Source organism: Hipposideros armiger, unplaced genomic scaffold, assembly GCF_001890085.2.
Source record: "Hipposideros armiger isolate ML-2016 unplaced genomic scaffold, ASM189008v1 scaffold_1622, whole genome shotgun sequence".
NCBI lineage: Eukaryota > Metazoa > Chordata > Mammalia > Chiroptera > Hipposideridae > Hipposideros > Hipposideros armiger.
The window spans coordinates 105,016-123,665 of NW_017732972.1; the positions used below are offsets into that span (position 1 = coordinate 105,016).

General features: G+C 32.8%; 1 protein-coding gene across 1 annotated transcript in view; it reads left to right on the forward strand.

The window, feature by feature from the left end:
• LOC109377915 (disintegrin and metalloproteinase domain-containing protein 18-like) overlaps positions 1 to 18,650 on the forward strand; it is a gene marked incomplete at its 3' end in the record, with an annotated part of 62,894 nt that overhangs the window by 29,100 nt on the left and 15,144 nt on the right. The window contains exons 8-12 of the mRNA XM_019634391.1: positions 3,275 to 3,346; positions 3,580 to 3,746; positions 5,710 to 5,791; positions 11,977 to 12,113; positions 17,590 to 17,776. Coding sequence (XP_019489936.1) covers positions 3,275 to 3,346; positions 3,580 to 3,746; positions 5,710 to 5,791; positions 11,977 to 12,113; positions 17,590 to 17,776 — 645 coding nt within the window. The remainder of the gene's footprint in view (positions 1 to 3,274; positions 3,347 to 3,579; positions 3,747 to 5,709; positions 5,792 to 11,976; positions 12,114 to 17,589; positions 17,777 to 18,650) is intronic.

Here is an 18,650-nt window from a genome sequence, read left to right on the forward strand (position 1 = left end):
AAAGTATTTTGTTACCCAGCTATTTTTTCACTTCCATTTGAATGAAATGTCTTTTTCCATCCCTTTATTTTCAGTCTGTGTTTACCTTTGATCTGAAGTGGGTGTCTTGTAGGCAGCATATGTATGGGTCTGTCTTTTTGCTTTGTTTTGTTTTGTTTTTTCATTCAGCCACACTATTTCTTTTGGTTGGACCATTTAGTCCTCTTACATTTAAAGTAATTATTGATAGATTAGTTGTTATTGCCATTTTACTAATTGCCTCTTGATTATTTTTGTAGTTCTTTTTTTCTAATTTAATTTCTATTTTATTTTATTTTTAGTTTCAGGTGTACAAAACAATGTAATAGTTAAATATTACACCCCTAACAAAGTGATAACCCCTTTCCCCCAATATATTACCCTTCTGACATCATATATAGCTGTTATAATTCCATTGATTCTATTCCCTATGCTGTACTCCATATCCCGTGAATGAATATATATATATATATATATATATATAGTTATAGTTAACATTCAATGTTATTCAGCTTCTGCTTTAGGTGTACAGCTCAGTGGTCAGGCATCTACACCGTCCATGAAGTGGTCTCCCTAGTAAGACAAGTGCCCATCTGACACCCTACAAAATCTTTACAACGTTATTGATTATATTCTCCAAACTGTTTTTCATATCCCTGTGGCAATATTGTGACTACCAATTTGTGCTTTCTAATCCTCTCACCTTCTCCCTCATTCCCGTCCCCCTCCCAACTAGTAACCATAAGTTTTTCCTCTGTATCTCTGAGACTATTTCTGTTTAGTTTGCTATTTATTCAGTTCTTTAGATTCTACATATAAGTGAGATCATATGGTATTTACCTTTCTCCATCTGACTTATTCACTTAGCATAATATTTGTTTTTGTAGTTCTTGTTCTTCTGTTATTCTGTTGCTCACTTCTCTTGTATGTTGATGACTTTCTATAGTGTTGTGTTTGGATTCCTTTCTCTTTGTTTTCTGTATATCTCTTGTAGATTTTCGGTTTGTGGTTACCTTGTGCTTTCTTATAGCAAGCTATGTTTTTAGCAGTCTATTTTGATTGTCACTTAAGTTTGAATACATCTTAAATTACTACAGTTTTGCTCACCCCCTCCATGTTTATGTTTTCATCATTATTTTTTACTTTTGTGCATATGTGTTTGTGTGTATTCCTTAATGTATTGTTGTAATTATACATGATCTACCTACTTTTGCCTTTTAACTTTTGTACTAGCTTTATCATTGGTTGAAACACTGCTTTTACTAAGTGTGCCTTTGTCAGTGAGAAATTTTCTATATTTTTTAATTCATATTTTTTATTTTTTATTTTCTTCTGAAAGAAGACCTTTTAACATTTGTTGTAATACTGGTTCAGTGGTGATGAGCTCTTTTGGCTTTTTCTTGTTTGTGAAGTTCTTTATCTGTTCTTCTATTCTAAATGATAGTGTTGCTGGATAGAGTAATTTTGGTTGTAGGTCCTCACTTTTCATCACTTTGAATATTTTGTGTAAATTCCTTCTGACTTGCAATGTTTCTGTTGAAAATCAGCTGACAGTCTTATGGGAGCTCCACTGTAGGTAACTCACTGCTTTTATCTTGTTGGTTTTAAGATTCTTTCTTTCTCTTTAACCTTTGGCATTTTATTAATGATGTGTCTTGGTGTGGGCCTCACTGAGTTCATCTTGTTTGGGACTCTGCTCTTCCTGGACTTGAATGTCTATTTCCTTCACCAGGTTAGGAAAATTTCCCATCACTATTTCTTCAAAAAGCTTTTTAATTCCTTGCTCTCTGTCTCTTCTCCCTCTGGTGCCCCTATGATGGGAATATTGGTATGCTTGATATTGTCCCTGAGGTCCCTTTAACTATCCTCATTTTTAAAAATTCTTTTTCCTTTTTGCTGTTCTCATCGGCTGTTTTCTGCTACCTTATCTTCCAGATGATTGATTTGATCCTCCGTTTCACATAATCTACTGTTGATTCCTCCAATGTATTCTTTATTTCAGTTATTTTATTCTTCATTTCTGATTGGTTCTTTTTTGTTTTCTATTTTCATTTTTATGCTCCCTTTCTCTTTATTGAAGTTTTCACTGAGTTCATCTATTGTTCCCCTTAGTTCATTGAGCATCCTTATAACAAGTGTTTTGAACTCTGCATGTGGTATATTGCATGTCTTCATTTCGTTTAGTTCCTTTCCTGGAGTTTTGTCCTGTTCTTTCTTTTGGGACTTGTTTCTTTGTCTTTTCATATTGGCTGACTCCCTGCATGTGTTTCTATGTTTTAGGTAGAGCAGTTTCTTGCTCTTGGGAGAGTGGCCTTATGTAGTTGATGTCCTGTGAGACCCAGTGGTGCAGTTCTCCTGGTCACCTGAGCTGGGTGCTCCAGGTGTTTCCCTTGTGTGGGTTGTGTGTGCTCTTCTGTTGTAGTTGATCCTTGGTTGCTCTTGGTGTGTCAGAGGGTGGGACTGAACTCCAGGGTAACTGGCTAGGAGGAATGGCTGTGGCTATAGCAAATAAACTGCTATGCAAGAACTGAACCTATGGTATTTGCTTTGACAGGGCTCTACCCTTTTGGTGTATCATTTGTCAAGTTGGTTATTCATGTCACACACACTGCATTTTGTAAACGTACATATAGTTTCTTGGGAAATGTTACATACAGAAAAATTCCAAAGCACAAACAGTCTCTAAAGAGCTAGGAGGATAGCTTCTCTTGTCTATAACAGAGAACTCTATCCATTACATTTTATTTTCTGTCAGTAGTCTTCTGCAGACTTACAGGAGACTATTGAAGATCCCAAGCTTCCACTTTTTACACTTTTTGCAAATACTTAGAAACATGTATGCACACGCAATTAGATTTCAGAAAAAATCTGATGATTTTTGTTCCTTTAAATGAGGACATATTTTTGAAATTGTTCACTATTATTACTCAGAGCTCTGTGTTTATACCAAAAATACTTAGTAGCTTAGTTAGTTAGAGACTTGATTCCCGGTTCTTACCTTTAGTATTTATGCAATCTTGGGAACTTAACTTTTGACCCTCAATTTCTATATGTGTAAAGAAGAAGATAATCACAACCATATCATTTTAATATTATTGATTAATACAAAAAGGCCCTAGGTTTATTAATCATTTGATACATCTAAATTTTACTTTTGTCCTTTCATTTGAGCACTGCATTACTGTAACATTTTTTATCCATTTAAAATGTAGTAGTAATTTTTGCTAGTGATTAAGAAACTGAATTTGTCTTTCAGTTTGATTATATGGGCTCTGAAGTGGCAGTTGCAACTGAAAATGTTGTCCATATCTTTAGCCTTATCAATACTGTAAGTATTTGTGTTTCACATTTAAATAATAAACATTCCTATGAATACAATAACATTGTTTATATAAATAGCATTTACATTTTTATAAAAAGTATAGTCCTATCAACCAGTTTCACCCACCAATGGATTTCATCTCCAAATAACAGTAAATTGACTCTATTAGCATTATGTATAGAGATATAATTTATATTTATAATTACCTAAATTGTATGTCATGTATCTTCTGTTTACAGATGTTTTCCCAGCTTAAATTGACTGTTAATTTAACATCTTTGGAGCTCTGGTCAGATCAAAATAAGATTCCATCTAACGGGGATGCTAATGAAGTACTACAAAATTTTGTGTCATGGAAAGAAAAGTTTTTGTTTCAAAGGTCCCATGATATGGCATTATTATTAATGTAAGTACCTTATTTGCAATGATATAGGGTTTATCAAATTATTTGATATGTTAGCTATCAAAATTATGTACAAATTTATTATGTATAATGACAAGACACCTCAAAAAAGGAGTATATGAGTATTGTGTCGACAAAGCACAAAATATAAAAATCAGGTAACAAGGTAAGATGCTAAATCATGGTAGGCCATTATTCTCAGAGTAGTCTATTTACCTATGGAAATGCAATGAACTAGAAAATATAGAAAGTCTAGGGAGAAACATGGGGCCCCATGGTTTTAATGATTTTCTCAGAGGTGTAACTAATTAAAACCATAATTTTGACATTAAATAAAATAAAAATAAGTTAACAAAATGCAATAATTGCATATAAAGCTGGTTACAATACAAAACATTAAAACAGTAATGTGGTTACAGTCTGGTTTTTCTACATTGACTGAAGGTGTAGCTATTTAGTGCTCGCTTCGGCAGCACGTATACTAAAATTAGAATGATACAGAGAAGATTAGCATGGCCCCTGCACAACGGTAATATGAAATTCAGGAAGGGTTCCATATTTTTTTATATTAATGCAAGACTTACTAGGGGTAGAGAAGAAAAGAATACATAGTTGCTAGGGGTCTGGAATGAGATATACCCCTGAGGAGGACAAAAGCCAAAGAAACATAATCTATTTTTCAATATTTTACTTTAATGGTTTCTCAAACATGCTAGAGATGATAGGTCTATTTTAATTTAACAAGTATAAGAACTTAATAAACCTAGGGAGCACGCCTGTAGCATTTGTACCACAGAGAATATAAGACTCTTTGGAGAACATGAGTTGATAAATCAAACTAGCTGAGCCAACATCAGTTTTCTTAATTAAGCCTTTTAAAACGAAACTTGAATTCAGAGAAATAAACTAATAACATAATGACAAGCTCCTCTATCTTTAAAAATGCTGAAACTAAATTTTTAAAACTGTCAGGACTTGTGGTGGGCTTCTTGTGAAAACCTAAAAATACAGGTAATGAGCAGATGGCTTCATCACACCGTATGAGCACAACACTGACTTTCACTGGCAGCCTAGTTGCCATTTTTCTAGAGGAAAACAACAACAACAACAACAAAATCAGAATTTAAAGAGTACATGAAGCAAACCAAATTTGCAAACCTTGCTTGTGAATAAATGAGTAGAACATGATTATTGCAACTGTGAAATATGTTTATCAAAGGTACTTCCTTCTCCCTGAATGCCTGTGGAATTATTTAAACACTTCATTAAATACTGTCTTGAACGGTTAAAAAAATAAATAAAGGTGTAGCTATTTAATTACTTGCACTATATTGTTTGAGAGTCTTTATATAGATTTTTGTTTTAGTAATTTGATTATTTTAGATGAAAGAAGCCAAAAACACAGTTCTGAAGTCTTAAACAATATGGAATACACTGATAAATCTCTTGTGTTCCTGGTGGAATCTAAGGTCAGATTTTGGGATTCAGGAGCAACATTAAGAACTAAAATGAGTGAGGACACTTTGTACATCCTATCTCTCGCTCTCTCTTATTATTATTATTATTTTCTTTTATGTGAGCCTACTGCATATTGTGCCTCTTTCTCTACTCGTCCTCCATCCAACATTTTTACATACTTTAAGGGTTCACTATGTGCAAATCATGGCAGTAAGCTATCTTTACAATTATATAGATCCAGTGGTAACAACAGTGTTGATCAATTTTTTCGGAAAGAGTAGTCTCCGGGTTCAGGGCGGTGTGTCAAATAATGTTAAAGTAGCCTTTAGACCCTAACTTTGTAGAATTGAGAGATTATGCAAATAAAAAATGATTGACAGTATCAGACATATGTAATATTCATGTTTTAAAGTAAACATAGCTTTATTGAGGAATCCAATTCATAAAAGGTCATTAAGTTATTAATAATTTAAAATACATTTATCCACAGAAAAATTTTGTTATTTAGTTATAGGAACTATTCTAATTATGTGGGAGCAACCTATCATGGAACGACATGTGATCCAAAGCATGCTGCAGGAATTGCTCTGGTATGCATTTTATTCCCATCTCTTTAGTAGCTATATAACATTTTGAAAGTCAATATCCACTTCCAGGAATGAAAGTACATATAGTGTATTTACCATACTCTTGACAGATTTCTAACAAATGCATTTTTATAGATTTTGAAACTGAAATGTCATAATTTTTAAAGGATTTTTATTATGGTAAAATACATATAAAATACACTATCTTAACTATGTTTAAGAGTACAGTGCAGTAGTAAGCTTATTTACATAGTTGTGAAACAGATCTCCAGAGCTTTCATCTTACATGACTAAAATTTTGTAGCCTTTGAGCAGCATGACTCCATTTCTCAACCCTTCTAACTGCTGGCAACCACCATTCTATTCTCTGCTACTATGAGTATGACATATTTAGATTCGACATATAAGGGAGATGACCCAATATTTGTCTTTCTCTGTCTAGCTTGTTTCACTTAGCGTAGTACCATCCATGTACATCCATGATTTTTTTCGTTATTTTTATGGCTGAATATATTCCATGTGTTCATGTATGCATGCATGTATGTATATACATATATTTTCCTTATCTATTCATCTGTCAATGGACACTTAGGTTGTTTCCATACCTTGGCTATTGTGAATAATGCTACAATAAACATGGGAATGCAGATATCTCCTTGAGATACCAATGTCAATTATTTTGGTTATGTACCCAGAACTGGGTTAGCTTAATCATATGGCAGTTTTGTTTTTAATATTTTGAGGTACCATCATACTGATTTTCATATTGCTTACACCATATTATAATCCCACCAACAGTTCACATTATATTCATCAAAATATGATCAACACTTGTTGTTTTCTGGTTTTTTTTTTAAAAATAGCAATCATCCTAATTGGTATGAGGTGATATCTTGCTGTGGTTTTGATTTGTGTTTCTGTAATTATTTGTGATATTGTGCATCTTTTCATATGCTTTTTGACTTTTTATATATTACCTCTGAAGAAATGTCTATTCAAATCCTTAGCTCCCCCTTTCTTTCTCATTATTATCATCTTTATTAAATTGTCCATTTTAACATTTTTGTATTCCAGGTTTCCACCTTGCTTAATATATAAACACATCTTTCTTTTAAACGTTGTAAACATTGGAGGGAAAAATAAGGAAAAAACTAAGATGAAATAAGTATAAGCTAGCAGAAATTATAATTTATACAGAAGAACAAAATTGAAAAGGGAAAAAGAGACCAAATATATTTTGTGATGTTTACTTTAGGTTACAAAATATATAATAATAACAAAAACTAATATTTATGCAATGTTTTTTAGATGAGAAAATATTAAGTATAAAATTTGCAACAACATGGATGGACCTGGAGAATATTATGCTAAGTGAAATAAGTCAGACAAAGACAAATACCATATGATCTCATTTATATGTGGAGTCTGAAGAACAGAATAAACAAGCAAACAAAACAGAAACAGACTCAGAGATACTCAGAGAAAAAAATGGTGGTTGCAAAATGGGAGGGGGTTTGGGGGAAGGGAAAAAGGTGACGGGATTAGAAAGTACAAATTGGAAGTCACAAAATAGTCACCGGGATTGAAATACAGTATGGGGAATATAATCAATAATGTAAAGATCATGTAAGATGCCAGATGGGTATTGGACTTATCAGGGGATCACGTCATAGACTGTGTAGATGCCTGACCACTGCACTGTACTCCTGAAGCTGAAGTAGAATAATGTTGAATGTCAACTATAATTATATATATTATATATTATATATTATATATTATATATTATATATTTATTATATATATGGTTATGGTCACAGGATGTAAAGTACAGCATAGGGAATAGAGCCACTGGTATTGTAACAGCTATATATGATGTCAGAGCAGTAGTAGACTTGGGGGAGGTTATCACTTTGTGAGGGGTGTAAATGTCTAATCATTATGCTATTTTATACACCTGAAACTAATATAAAAATAAAATTTTAAAAAGAATTAAAATAGCTAAAAATTTTATACTTAGTCCCTTTTTTAATTGAGCTATTTTATTTCTTGTTGTTAAGTGGTAGGAGCTCTCTATATTATAAATATTAACCCTTTATCAGATATATGATTTGCCAACATTTTCTCCCATTCTGTATGTTGCTTTTATACTCTGTTAACTGTGTCCTTTGAAGCAAAAAAATTTATTGGTGTAATCCCATTCGTCTTTTTTTTTGCTTTTGTTGCCCGTGTTTTTGACATTATATCCAAGAAATCATTGTCAAACTCAATGTCATCAAATTATCCTCTATGTTTTCTTGTATGAGTTTTACAGTTCTGGGTCTTATATTTAGATCGTTAATCCATTTTGAGTTAATTTTTGTGTATGGTGTAATATAAGGATCAAACTTTATTTTTTTCCGTGTGGGTATCCAGTTGTCTCATCACCATTTATTGAAGAGGCTTATCTTTTTCTCTATTGAGTATTTTTGTTGAAAAGATCTTTTCCCCATTTTGTGGTCTTGGTAACCCTTGTCATAGATCATTTGACCATATATGTGAGGGCTAATTTCTAGGCTCTCTATTGTACTCCGATTATCTATCGGCTTGTGTTTAGGCTAGCCCCACCGTTTTGATTCTTTTAACTTTGTACTATGTTTTGAAATCAGTAAATGTGAGTCTTTCAAGTTTGTTCTTCTTTTTTGAAAGTGTTAGGATTATTCAGTGTTCATTGAGATTCCATGTGGATTTGGAGATTTTAAAAATATTTTTATCAACAAATGCTGTTTATATTGTTATAGATATTGCATTGAATCTTCAGATCGCTTTTGGTATTCATGACATCTAAACAATATTATGTCTTCCAATTCATGGATATGGACTTCCTTTCCATTTATTTATGTCTTCTGTAATTTGTTTCAGCAATATTTTGCAGTGTTCAATATACAAGTCTTTTACCTCCTTCTTTAAGTTTATTCCTAAGTATTTCACTCTTTTTCATGATATTTTAAATGGAAGTATTTTCTAAATTTCAGGTTTTTCATTGTAAGTATATAGAAATACAATCAATTGTGTTAATTTTATATCCTGCAATTCATTTATTAGTTCTAAGAGTTTCTTTTATGTGGACTGTTTTGTGTTTTCTGTATCTAGGATCATGTCAACTGTGAACAAAGATAATTTTTATTCTTCCTTTCCAAGATAGAAGTCTTTTATTTATTTTATTGCTTAATTGCTGTGGTTAGGTCTTCCAATAGTATTTTAAATGGATATGGTGAGAGAGAACATCCTGTCTTATTCTTGATCTTAGAGGAAAAACAGTCAAGATTTCACCATTGAGTATCATGTTAGTTGTGAGCTTTTCATACACGTCATTTATTATGTTGAGGTAGTTTTCTCATATTTCCATTTTGTTGAGTGTTGTTTTTCACAAAAATTGTGTTGAATCTTGTGAAATGTATTTTCTTCATTAACTGAGATAATCATGTGAATTTTGCCTTTCATTCTGTTAAAATGGTATATAACATTGATAGATTTTTGTATGTTACATAATCCTTGAATTCCAGGAAAAAAATCCCACTTGGTCATGGTGTATAATCCTTTTAATGTGCTATTGAATTTGGTGTGCTAGTATTTGGTTGAGGATTTTTGTATCAATATTCATTAAGGATGTTGGTTTGTAATTTTTTTCATGTTGAGTGTTTTGGTATCAGGGTAATGCTGACTTCATAGAATGAGTTTGTGAGTGTTTGTCCTTCAATGTTGTGGAAGAGTTTGAGGAAGATTGGTATTAAATCCTCATTAAATGTTTGGTAGAATTTACCAGTAAAACCATTGGGTCCTGTGCTTTATTTGTTGTTGGGAGGTTTTTAATTACTACTTTAATCTCCTTACTATTGGGTTGTCGGAAAAGTCATGACGTATTTTGTCTATGTTTTTCAAACGTCATTTATTTATATAAAGAACAAAGATCAATCAATGACACATTGCCCATTTTGTTGGATAACCTTTTGCCATCTTTCAGTGAGCTTCATAACTCCTCGTTCATAGAAGAACCTGTCTTTATTTGTGAAAAACTGAACAAGGTGCTCACTTACAGCCTCATCTGAATTGAACATTATACCACGCAAGGAGTTGTGAAGAGAGCCTGACAAGTGGAAGTCTGATGGTGCAAGGTCAGGTAAGTATGGTAGGTGTGGCAACACATCCCATCCAAGCTCCAGTAATTTTTGACGGGTGATCCAACTTGTGTGTGATCTCGCATTGTTGAGATGGAACACAATTCCTTTACAATTAACAAGCTCTGAACGTTTCTGGATGATGTGTTCATTCAAACTGTTCAACTGCCGACAGTACACATTCAAATTGATTGTTTGGTTCCTTGGTAGGAGCTTGAAAAACACTACACCTTTAAAATCCCACCACACTGAGAGAATAACCTTCCTCTGATGAATGTCTGCTTTCGATGTCGTTTGAGGCAAATCATCACTTTGGGACCAAGATGGTTTGCACACCACATTGTTGTAAACAATCCACTTCTCATCACCAGTTATCAGTTGCTTCAAAAAAGGATCGTTTTTCTCATGTTTAATGAGCGTATTGCAGATGTTTATACGCGCCATCAAATGAACTTCTTTGAGTTGATGCAGAACCCAAATATTGAGCTTGCTTATGTATCCCAGCTTCTTCAGGAGGTCGTGAACACTTGAATGATGGATGTTCAATGTTTTAGCAATCTCTCATGTCATGTAATGTGGGTTTGACTTGAGCAATGGCTTTATTTTGTTATCATCAACCTCGGGGGGTGGTTCTGAACGAGAAGCATCATTGAGATCAAAATCACCAGCACAGAATTTCGTGAACCACCGTTGGCACTGACGTCCTTGTAGAGCATTGTCACCATAAACTTTATGCAACTTTTCACAAGCTTGATGCACCTTCTTCCCTTTATGGAAGTAAAACAGTAAAATATGGTAAAAATGCACAGTTTGGTCTTCCATCTTCAACTTGTTGCAAAATCTCCAAAACTCAACCAAATCAGTCACTTTTTTTTTAGAATGAAGCTAGAACTGTCAGCTGTCAAATGACATAGCAATAACATAGATGTGAATGACTCTAGTACTTCCAAAATGAACTAGTGCCATATGTTGCAAACATGCATCATGACTTTTCTGATGACCCAATAGTAATTGATCTGTTCATCTTTTATGTTTCTTCATGATTAAGTCTTGATAAGTTTTGTGTATCTGGCAGTTTATCATTTTCTTCTACCTTATTGATAACCTGAATGTAGTAAGGTATTGAATTTTGGTCTCAAATGTAGTGAATACAGTCATGCACCACAATATGTCATTGAGGTCAGCTAATGACTGCCTATATGATGGCGGTCCCATAAGATTATAATGGAGTTGAAAAATTACCATAATCTAGTAAGGTTGTATGCATTGTAATATCACAGCACAAGACATTACTCATGTGTTTGTGGTGATGCTGATATAAACAAACCTACTGCACTGTCAGTCGCATGAAGTATAGCAATACAGTACATAAATCATGATAATAAAAATAAACACCCATGTTATTGGTTTCTGTATTTACTGTATTATACTTTTTATTATTTTAGAGGATGTACTCTTTCTACTTATAAAAATAAGTTTGCTGTAAAACATTATGCTGTGTTACACTACCAGAGCAGCCTTATACATCTTGTGTTTACTGCTCTCTTAATTATAACATTTTCTTTATTGCTTAATTTAAGATAAAAGAAATGCTACTTGCCTTTAGAAAAAAATTAATTTGACTTTTTCTCCTAAAAATACTTCTGAAATAAAAACTTTCAATTCAACTCTTAAGAGTTTGTGTATTTTTTCCAAGTTTTCCCTGCAAAATTATATGGTTACTGAAACAATGCTTATTCTTCTCAAAAAAAATTTTAGGTTTATTAGAATTTAAATTAGTAACATAATAAAGACATAATAGCATTAATTTTATTTTGTTACAGATCAGTGCCATTTGGATTAAAAATACTGTTTCTCAAAAAACATAAAATTTAATCATTTTTTGTTTTCCTTGTTTCTAAGAAGATAATGAACTTTGGTGTACTCGTTTCTTAACTTTGTATTTGCATTTAGGTAACATGCCCACAAGTTATTGAAAAGATCAAAGAAGTGAAGGAATAACTTAGGCAGCAATTTTTTTTCTTTTGTGTTTAGTATCCAAAGAGGATAACTTTAGAGGCATTTTCAGTTGTTCTGGCACAGTTGCTTGGAATTAATCTTGGATTAACATATGATGACATCTATAATTGTTATTGTCCAGGAACTACATGCATTATGAATCCTCAAGCAATGTAAGGTGTTATTTTTATCAAATCTATATTTTATCTTGGGAAATGTTTGTAATAGTCCCTGATGTATAATATTTTACAATATAATTTGAATAAGACTATTTTTATTAAATACATATGTGTTTATTTGGTGCTTATTAAAGAAAATGAGTATTTGACATTGTAAAAAATGTTATTAGTAGTTTTATATTTAATGTTGTAGTATACAGAGAAAGTGGATGTTGATAATGACTTTTTGGGGTTTACTGCAGTGTGTGGTGAGACTCATTTGTTCATTCTAAAAATATGTAATAAGCATTTACTCTGTCATGGGATTGTGTTTTCTTACCAATGGTTAACAAGATATATAAGTCTTAAATATCTTATATTAGTTTTCAGGGACAGAGAATTTAAAAGTGGTCATAAGAATAAACAAAATATAAACAGCTTATGATAGTTGCCAAGAAGGAAATAAATAGGGAATACATGCAGAGAGGAAACATTCTAACAAAATGGTCTAAGAAAGTTTCTAAAAAAATAATTATGTGGGACTTGAAAGAGAAGGAATGAATCTGGTCTAGTAAAGAACTTGTTGAAAACTTTTGTTGGTAAGCAAATGAGTGATACTTGGATCACAAGAAGCTTGAGAAGCTCAACAGATTGGTGGAATAAGGAGTTTGGAATGGGGGTTAAAAATGAAAAGAGGGAAGAAACAGCTGGGATTATAAGAAAGAATATATAAAGCATAAGGGAAAGAAAGTAAAATACAATAAGGCTAAAGAACAATGAATCAGGGGAAGTCCAGGAGGTAACATGGGATATGTAAGATAGAGCCTGATCATGTAATCATGATGCAAGATTTGGGATTTTATTATCAATGTAACAAAACACATTTTAAATTCATTTATGCAGTATGGATAATAGAATTATCTTAAAATAAATGTAAATGATATCAGAGGGATCAACAATATAGCAACATTTGGGAGATGAATCTCAGAATAATTACAGAAGTTTATTAAAATTGAGAAAGGGAAATGTCAAGAATTATTTGTAGGTTTTTGGATATCATAACTTATTTTTTAAATAACATTAACAGATATTGAAACAGGCAAATAATTTAAGAAAGGAGAAAAATGGGGGTAAATCTTGAGGAAATGTTTATGTTACATTGGGGGTCTAAGTCATCATCTGTTATTAAGTGCACAGTTACAGATGCACACATGGTCTGACAAGTTCGTGGACTTGTTGCAACGCTGTTGCTAACCTTTTTTTTTAATAACAGAGGGATTATTCATTATGAATTTGTACCAACTGGACAAACATTTAAACAACTTTACTATTTGGAAAAAAGCTGAGTGAAAAAGTTAGATGACCTGAACATTTTGCCAATTCATGGCTCTTGAATCACAATGCACCAGCTCTCATGGCACTGTCTGTGAGGGAATTTTTAGCCAGTAAACAAATAACTGTATTGGAACACCCTCCCTACTCACCTTATCTGGCCCCCAATGACTTCTTTCTTTACCTGAAGATAAAGGAAATATTGAAAGGAAGACATTTGTATGACATTCAGGACATCAAGAATAATATGACAACATCTCTAATGGCCATTCTAGAAAAAGAGTTCCAAAATTGCTTTGAAGGGTGGACTAGGCACTGGCATCAGTGCATAGCTTCCCAAGGGGAGTACTTCAAAGGTGACTGTAGTGATATTCAACAATGAGGTATTATAGCACTTTTTCTAGAATGAGTTCGTGAACTTAGTTGTCTCACCTTGTAGGGTAGGCTCTCAGAGGACAATGTATCTAGAATGTGTGAGCTATCAGCATATTGATGAGAATTACAATCATGAACAGCTCATTTAGAAAAAAGTTAAAAAGAGTGAATAGGGGTGCCTTAAGTTGTAGCTTTGCATACTTCTCATATTTACAGGTTAATTGAGGAAAAAGCAGTGACATGGAAGAGTGGGAACAGGAAGGAAGAAAATATTGGGATAACAACGAAGACAGGATGGAGTCTTAGCTAGGGTGGACTGTGTTTTAAGAATAAGGGAAATGGAAAGAGAATTGACTTTGGGTAGATAACACACAATGGGATATATAGATGATATGTTATAGAATTGTACACTTGAAACCTATATAATTTTACTAACCAATATCACTCCAATAAATTTAATAAAAATTTTTTTTGAAGAATAAGAGAGAGGATAGAAGTCAAATGGTAAAATGTCAGCATGGTATTTTAGTCTTCCCCAATTCACTAACAAAATAGAGAGTAAAAATTGGAATACAAAAAAAAAGAGCAAAAGCATATTCTACATTTCTAAAACTGGAATGCACCAAAGATACCAGCAGGTGGGGCCAATACATTGACAAAATAATACCTGCATGCAGTAAGTAGCTGTGTAGAAGGAACACGAGACCTCTAAAAATCTTACAGACCTCGGAGCTCAAAAATCGTTCACTAATTTACTCGCCACAAAGTTATCCCCACTGAGACTGAAATATCAGTTAGCTCATGCCATTACAGGAGCCAAAATTGGTGGGGATATTGCAAATTGCAGGTGTGAGCAAAGGGACTGACCATTTCTTAAGATGCTGGTTTGGCTTTGGCCTCTGTTCTTTAAAAATCTAATAACAATGAGAACACATAACGCCCAGATAATATTTTTAAAATACTATTTTCCACTAAAAGGAGCTGAGTCACCTTGGAGAAATAATTGATTCCAGGGCTAAGGCAGAGAAAATATAAATGAGCCTGGAACATCTTGTGTCAGAACATAAGATGGTGTTCGAAGAATGATGGCTAATTGTCAAAGGGACACAAGAACCAGGGCTATAACCAAATATGTGACAATTTGAATGTCAATAATAATAATGATAGTGATATATTATAACCCATTTATTATAATAGGAAAATATAATTCCAAATTCATATAAATACATGAGTGAATAAATTGGAAAGATAGAAATGGAATATTTATGTAAAACCAAAATATTTCTCTCCAAATAATTATTAACTGATAAGGAAAAAAGTAGTTTTAGAGTGAACACTGGCAGATATACCTTTAATCAGCTGATCAGACTGACTTTTATTAGTAATATAACAAATTGAAATTATGTGCCAATAGTTACAAGGAAGTGAAATAAACTCAGCAACACTCTTGTGATGATGTTGCCAAGCAAAATGTATAACCTCATTCTAATTATGAGGAAACATTTCACAAACCAAAATTGAGGGACATTTAACCAAATAATCAGCCTGTAATCATAAAACTTTTGAGGTCATGAAATCCAACAAAAAACATAAGTAACTAAACTAAGGAGACATGAGAACTAAATGCAATGGTTGATTCTGAGCTGTTTGAGGTCTGACAGTTAAGTTTGCAAACTTGCCACCGTGCGCTTTCATTGGCAGCATTGTACAAACAGCACAGTAAGGTTTCATAACTTTGGTATATCAGTGTCTCACAGCTGTGTTTGTGTGGACATGTGGCGTGTCTTGCTGAGTGCCATTCATTATTGTTGTTGCATGTTTTTGTGTGCCATCATGAGAATGTCTGAACTTGAATTAGAGCAATGAACAAACATTAAATTTCTTGTTAAACTTGGCGAGCATGGAAGTGAAATCAGGGACATGTTAGTCCAAGTATATGGGGATAAGACCATGAAGAAAATGGCAGTGTACAAATGGATTAAATGTTTTTCTGAGAGGAGAGAATGAGTCACTGATGAAGAGAGATCAGGGCAGTTAGTAACGAGCAGAATTGATGAAAACGTTGCACAAAATTTGTTGAATTGTGTGTCAAAATCATTGGCTGACTGTGAAAAGCATAGCAGACCAAGTAAACATCGAAAGAGAAACAAAAAATTCTTAAATGAAAATCTTGGCATGAGAAAGGTGTGTGCAAAAAATGGTCCCGAAGGAACTAACCAATGAACAAAAGCAAAGGAGAGTCAAAGTTTGCCAAGATGTTTTACAGAGGGAAGAGGATATTTTGGGCCATGTTATCCCTGGTGATGAAATATGGGTGTACCAATAGGACCATGAAACAAAGCATTAAATTGCACAGTGGAAGTCAGCCAATTCTCTATAACCAAAAAAGTTCCATCAGTCCAAATCAAGAGTGAAAACAATGTTGCTAACCATTTTTGATATCAGAGAGATTATTCATTATGAACTTGTAACCAACTGGAAAAACAGTTAACCAACTTGACTATTTGGAAGTGCTGAAAAGGCTGCATGAAAAACTTAAATGACTTGAGCTTTTTGCCAACAATTCATGGCTCTTGTATCACGACAATGCACCAACTCACACGACACTGTCTATGAGGGAGTTTTTAGCTGGTAAACAAATAACTGTATGGGAACACTCTCCTTATTCACCTGATCTGGCCCCCAATGACTTCTTTCTTTACCCAAACATAAAGGAAATGTTGAAAGGAAGACATTTTCATGACATTCAGGACATCAAGGGTAATACAATGATAGCTCTGATGGCCATTGCAGAAAGAGAGTTCCAAAATTGCTTTTAAGGGTGGACTAGGTGCTGGCATCAGTGCATAGCTTCCCAAGGGGAGTACTTCGAAGGTGACCATAGTGCTATTCAGCAATGAGGTATGTAGCACTTTTTCTAGGATGAGTTCTCAAACTTAATTGTCAGACCTCATATCCTTTTATGATAAAGTGGCAATATTGTGATGAAGGGGAATTCTGAATGAAATCTGAGAATTAGGTGTTAGTAATGTGTCATTATTTCCTAGTTATATAATATTTGTTTTAGGAAAATTCATTTCTATATAAGAATTATACAATAAAATATTTAGTGTTATCAAAACAACCTTTGGAAACTTGCTATTAACTGGTTCAGGAAACAAAATTTATTCCTTGGACTATATTTGTATTATTCCTCTAAGTTTGAGATTGTTACAAACTGAAACAAAAATTCATTGAACAGTACACTTAGAGGCATAGAAATTTAAAAACAAAAAATCTAAGGGTAATAAATTTTATATACTTAATGTTGAGACATTTTAATTGGTTAATTTTGTTACCAAAGAACAAATATTCCTGATTTTTCATTAAAACAATCACTATCATTTATTCTTTCAGTTTTCCATATAAATTTCCTAGTATATTTCATATTCTTAATGATAATTAGTGCTTCTTATAATAATTATTATAATTATGATTTGACAATAATAATGAAAATAATAAGACACACTTAAATAGAGCTTTTTGTATGCCAAGCACTGTTGTGTTTTAATATATTCTAACTCATTTCACCTAAACTTCTTCTACTTGCTAGATGTCTATTATATGAAATTACAGTAGAAATAAACTCATTGCTTTTATTTATGGCATATTAAAAATGAAACACTCTCCCCTCCTTCTGGCTTTTCTGTACTAAAGTTGTACAGAATTAATAGTACTATACTGAAGAGTGTTACTTTGAAAATAATTGTATTCCGTTTATCTGATGAATATAATTTAATTTTAGACGTTCCCATGGTGTAAAGTTTTTTAGCACTTGCAGCGTGGATGAATTTAAAGGCATAGTTTCACAGCCTGAATTTGAATGTCTTCAGAATCAAACAATTTCAGAAATGATCACCGGAAGAAAAACGTCAGTTTGTGGGAATGGAATTCTGGAACCAGAAGAGGAATGTGATTGTGGCCCTCCAGGGGTTAGTGACAAACATTAATAGCTTATCTAAATATTTGTTTTTGTGTTTCTCATATAGTATTATAAATATAGATATGACACCAAAGGGGAGAGCTTTGTTTTCAAATGCTGCACCATTTTATCAAATATCTAAGATATGGAGATATGGAGCATGTAGTATCTGACTCATCCTAAATGTAAAGCATTTTAAGAGTTTAAGTATAGAGTAAATACAGCATGGATTCAATAAGATTGTCTTCATTGTGTAACCATCAATAGCAACACCCACCTTTCTGTATCATAAATATCAGTACCATCAATAATATAATCATCATCTGAATCATCTCCTGAATTTCTCCCAAGTGACTTCATTGGTTTTTTAAGTTATAAAATGTGTGTTGTTGTTTATCTCTTCAACTCCTAATTTCAGTCTTTGCATCTGGGGGAACTTCATTTATTTTAACTTGGTTTCACAGAATTGGATTAATCATAATCCTTGGTTTGTTGTTGTTATATTTAGCTTTTTTTTATTATCTCTTTTTTCTTTCAGCTGTGCTTGGTAAGAATTAATTATTGAATTTTGTTGTGTCTGCCTGCATGGTTGCATGGTGATTTTTTTTTAATCTATGTTTTCTAGAGAATGTGAAAGCCCTCTAATTATTAGGAATAAAATTCTGTATAGCTTTATGTTATCATAATTATAAGTGAATAACTCAAATCTTCTGTATTTTTACTAATTTTGATTGCCTGACCTCTCAACACTTGAGAAGTAATATTGATACCTTCAACTATGCATTGGATTTGCCTGTCTCACTATAATTTACTCAATTCTTTTTTAATAATATTTTAAGCTGTTTTATATGGTGCAAACTTATTTACAATTGTTATATCTTCCT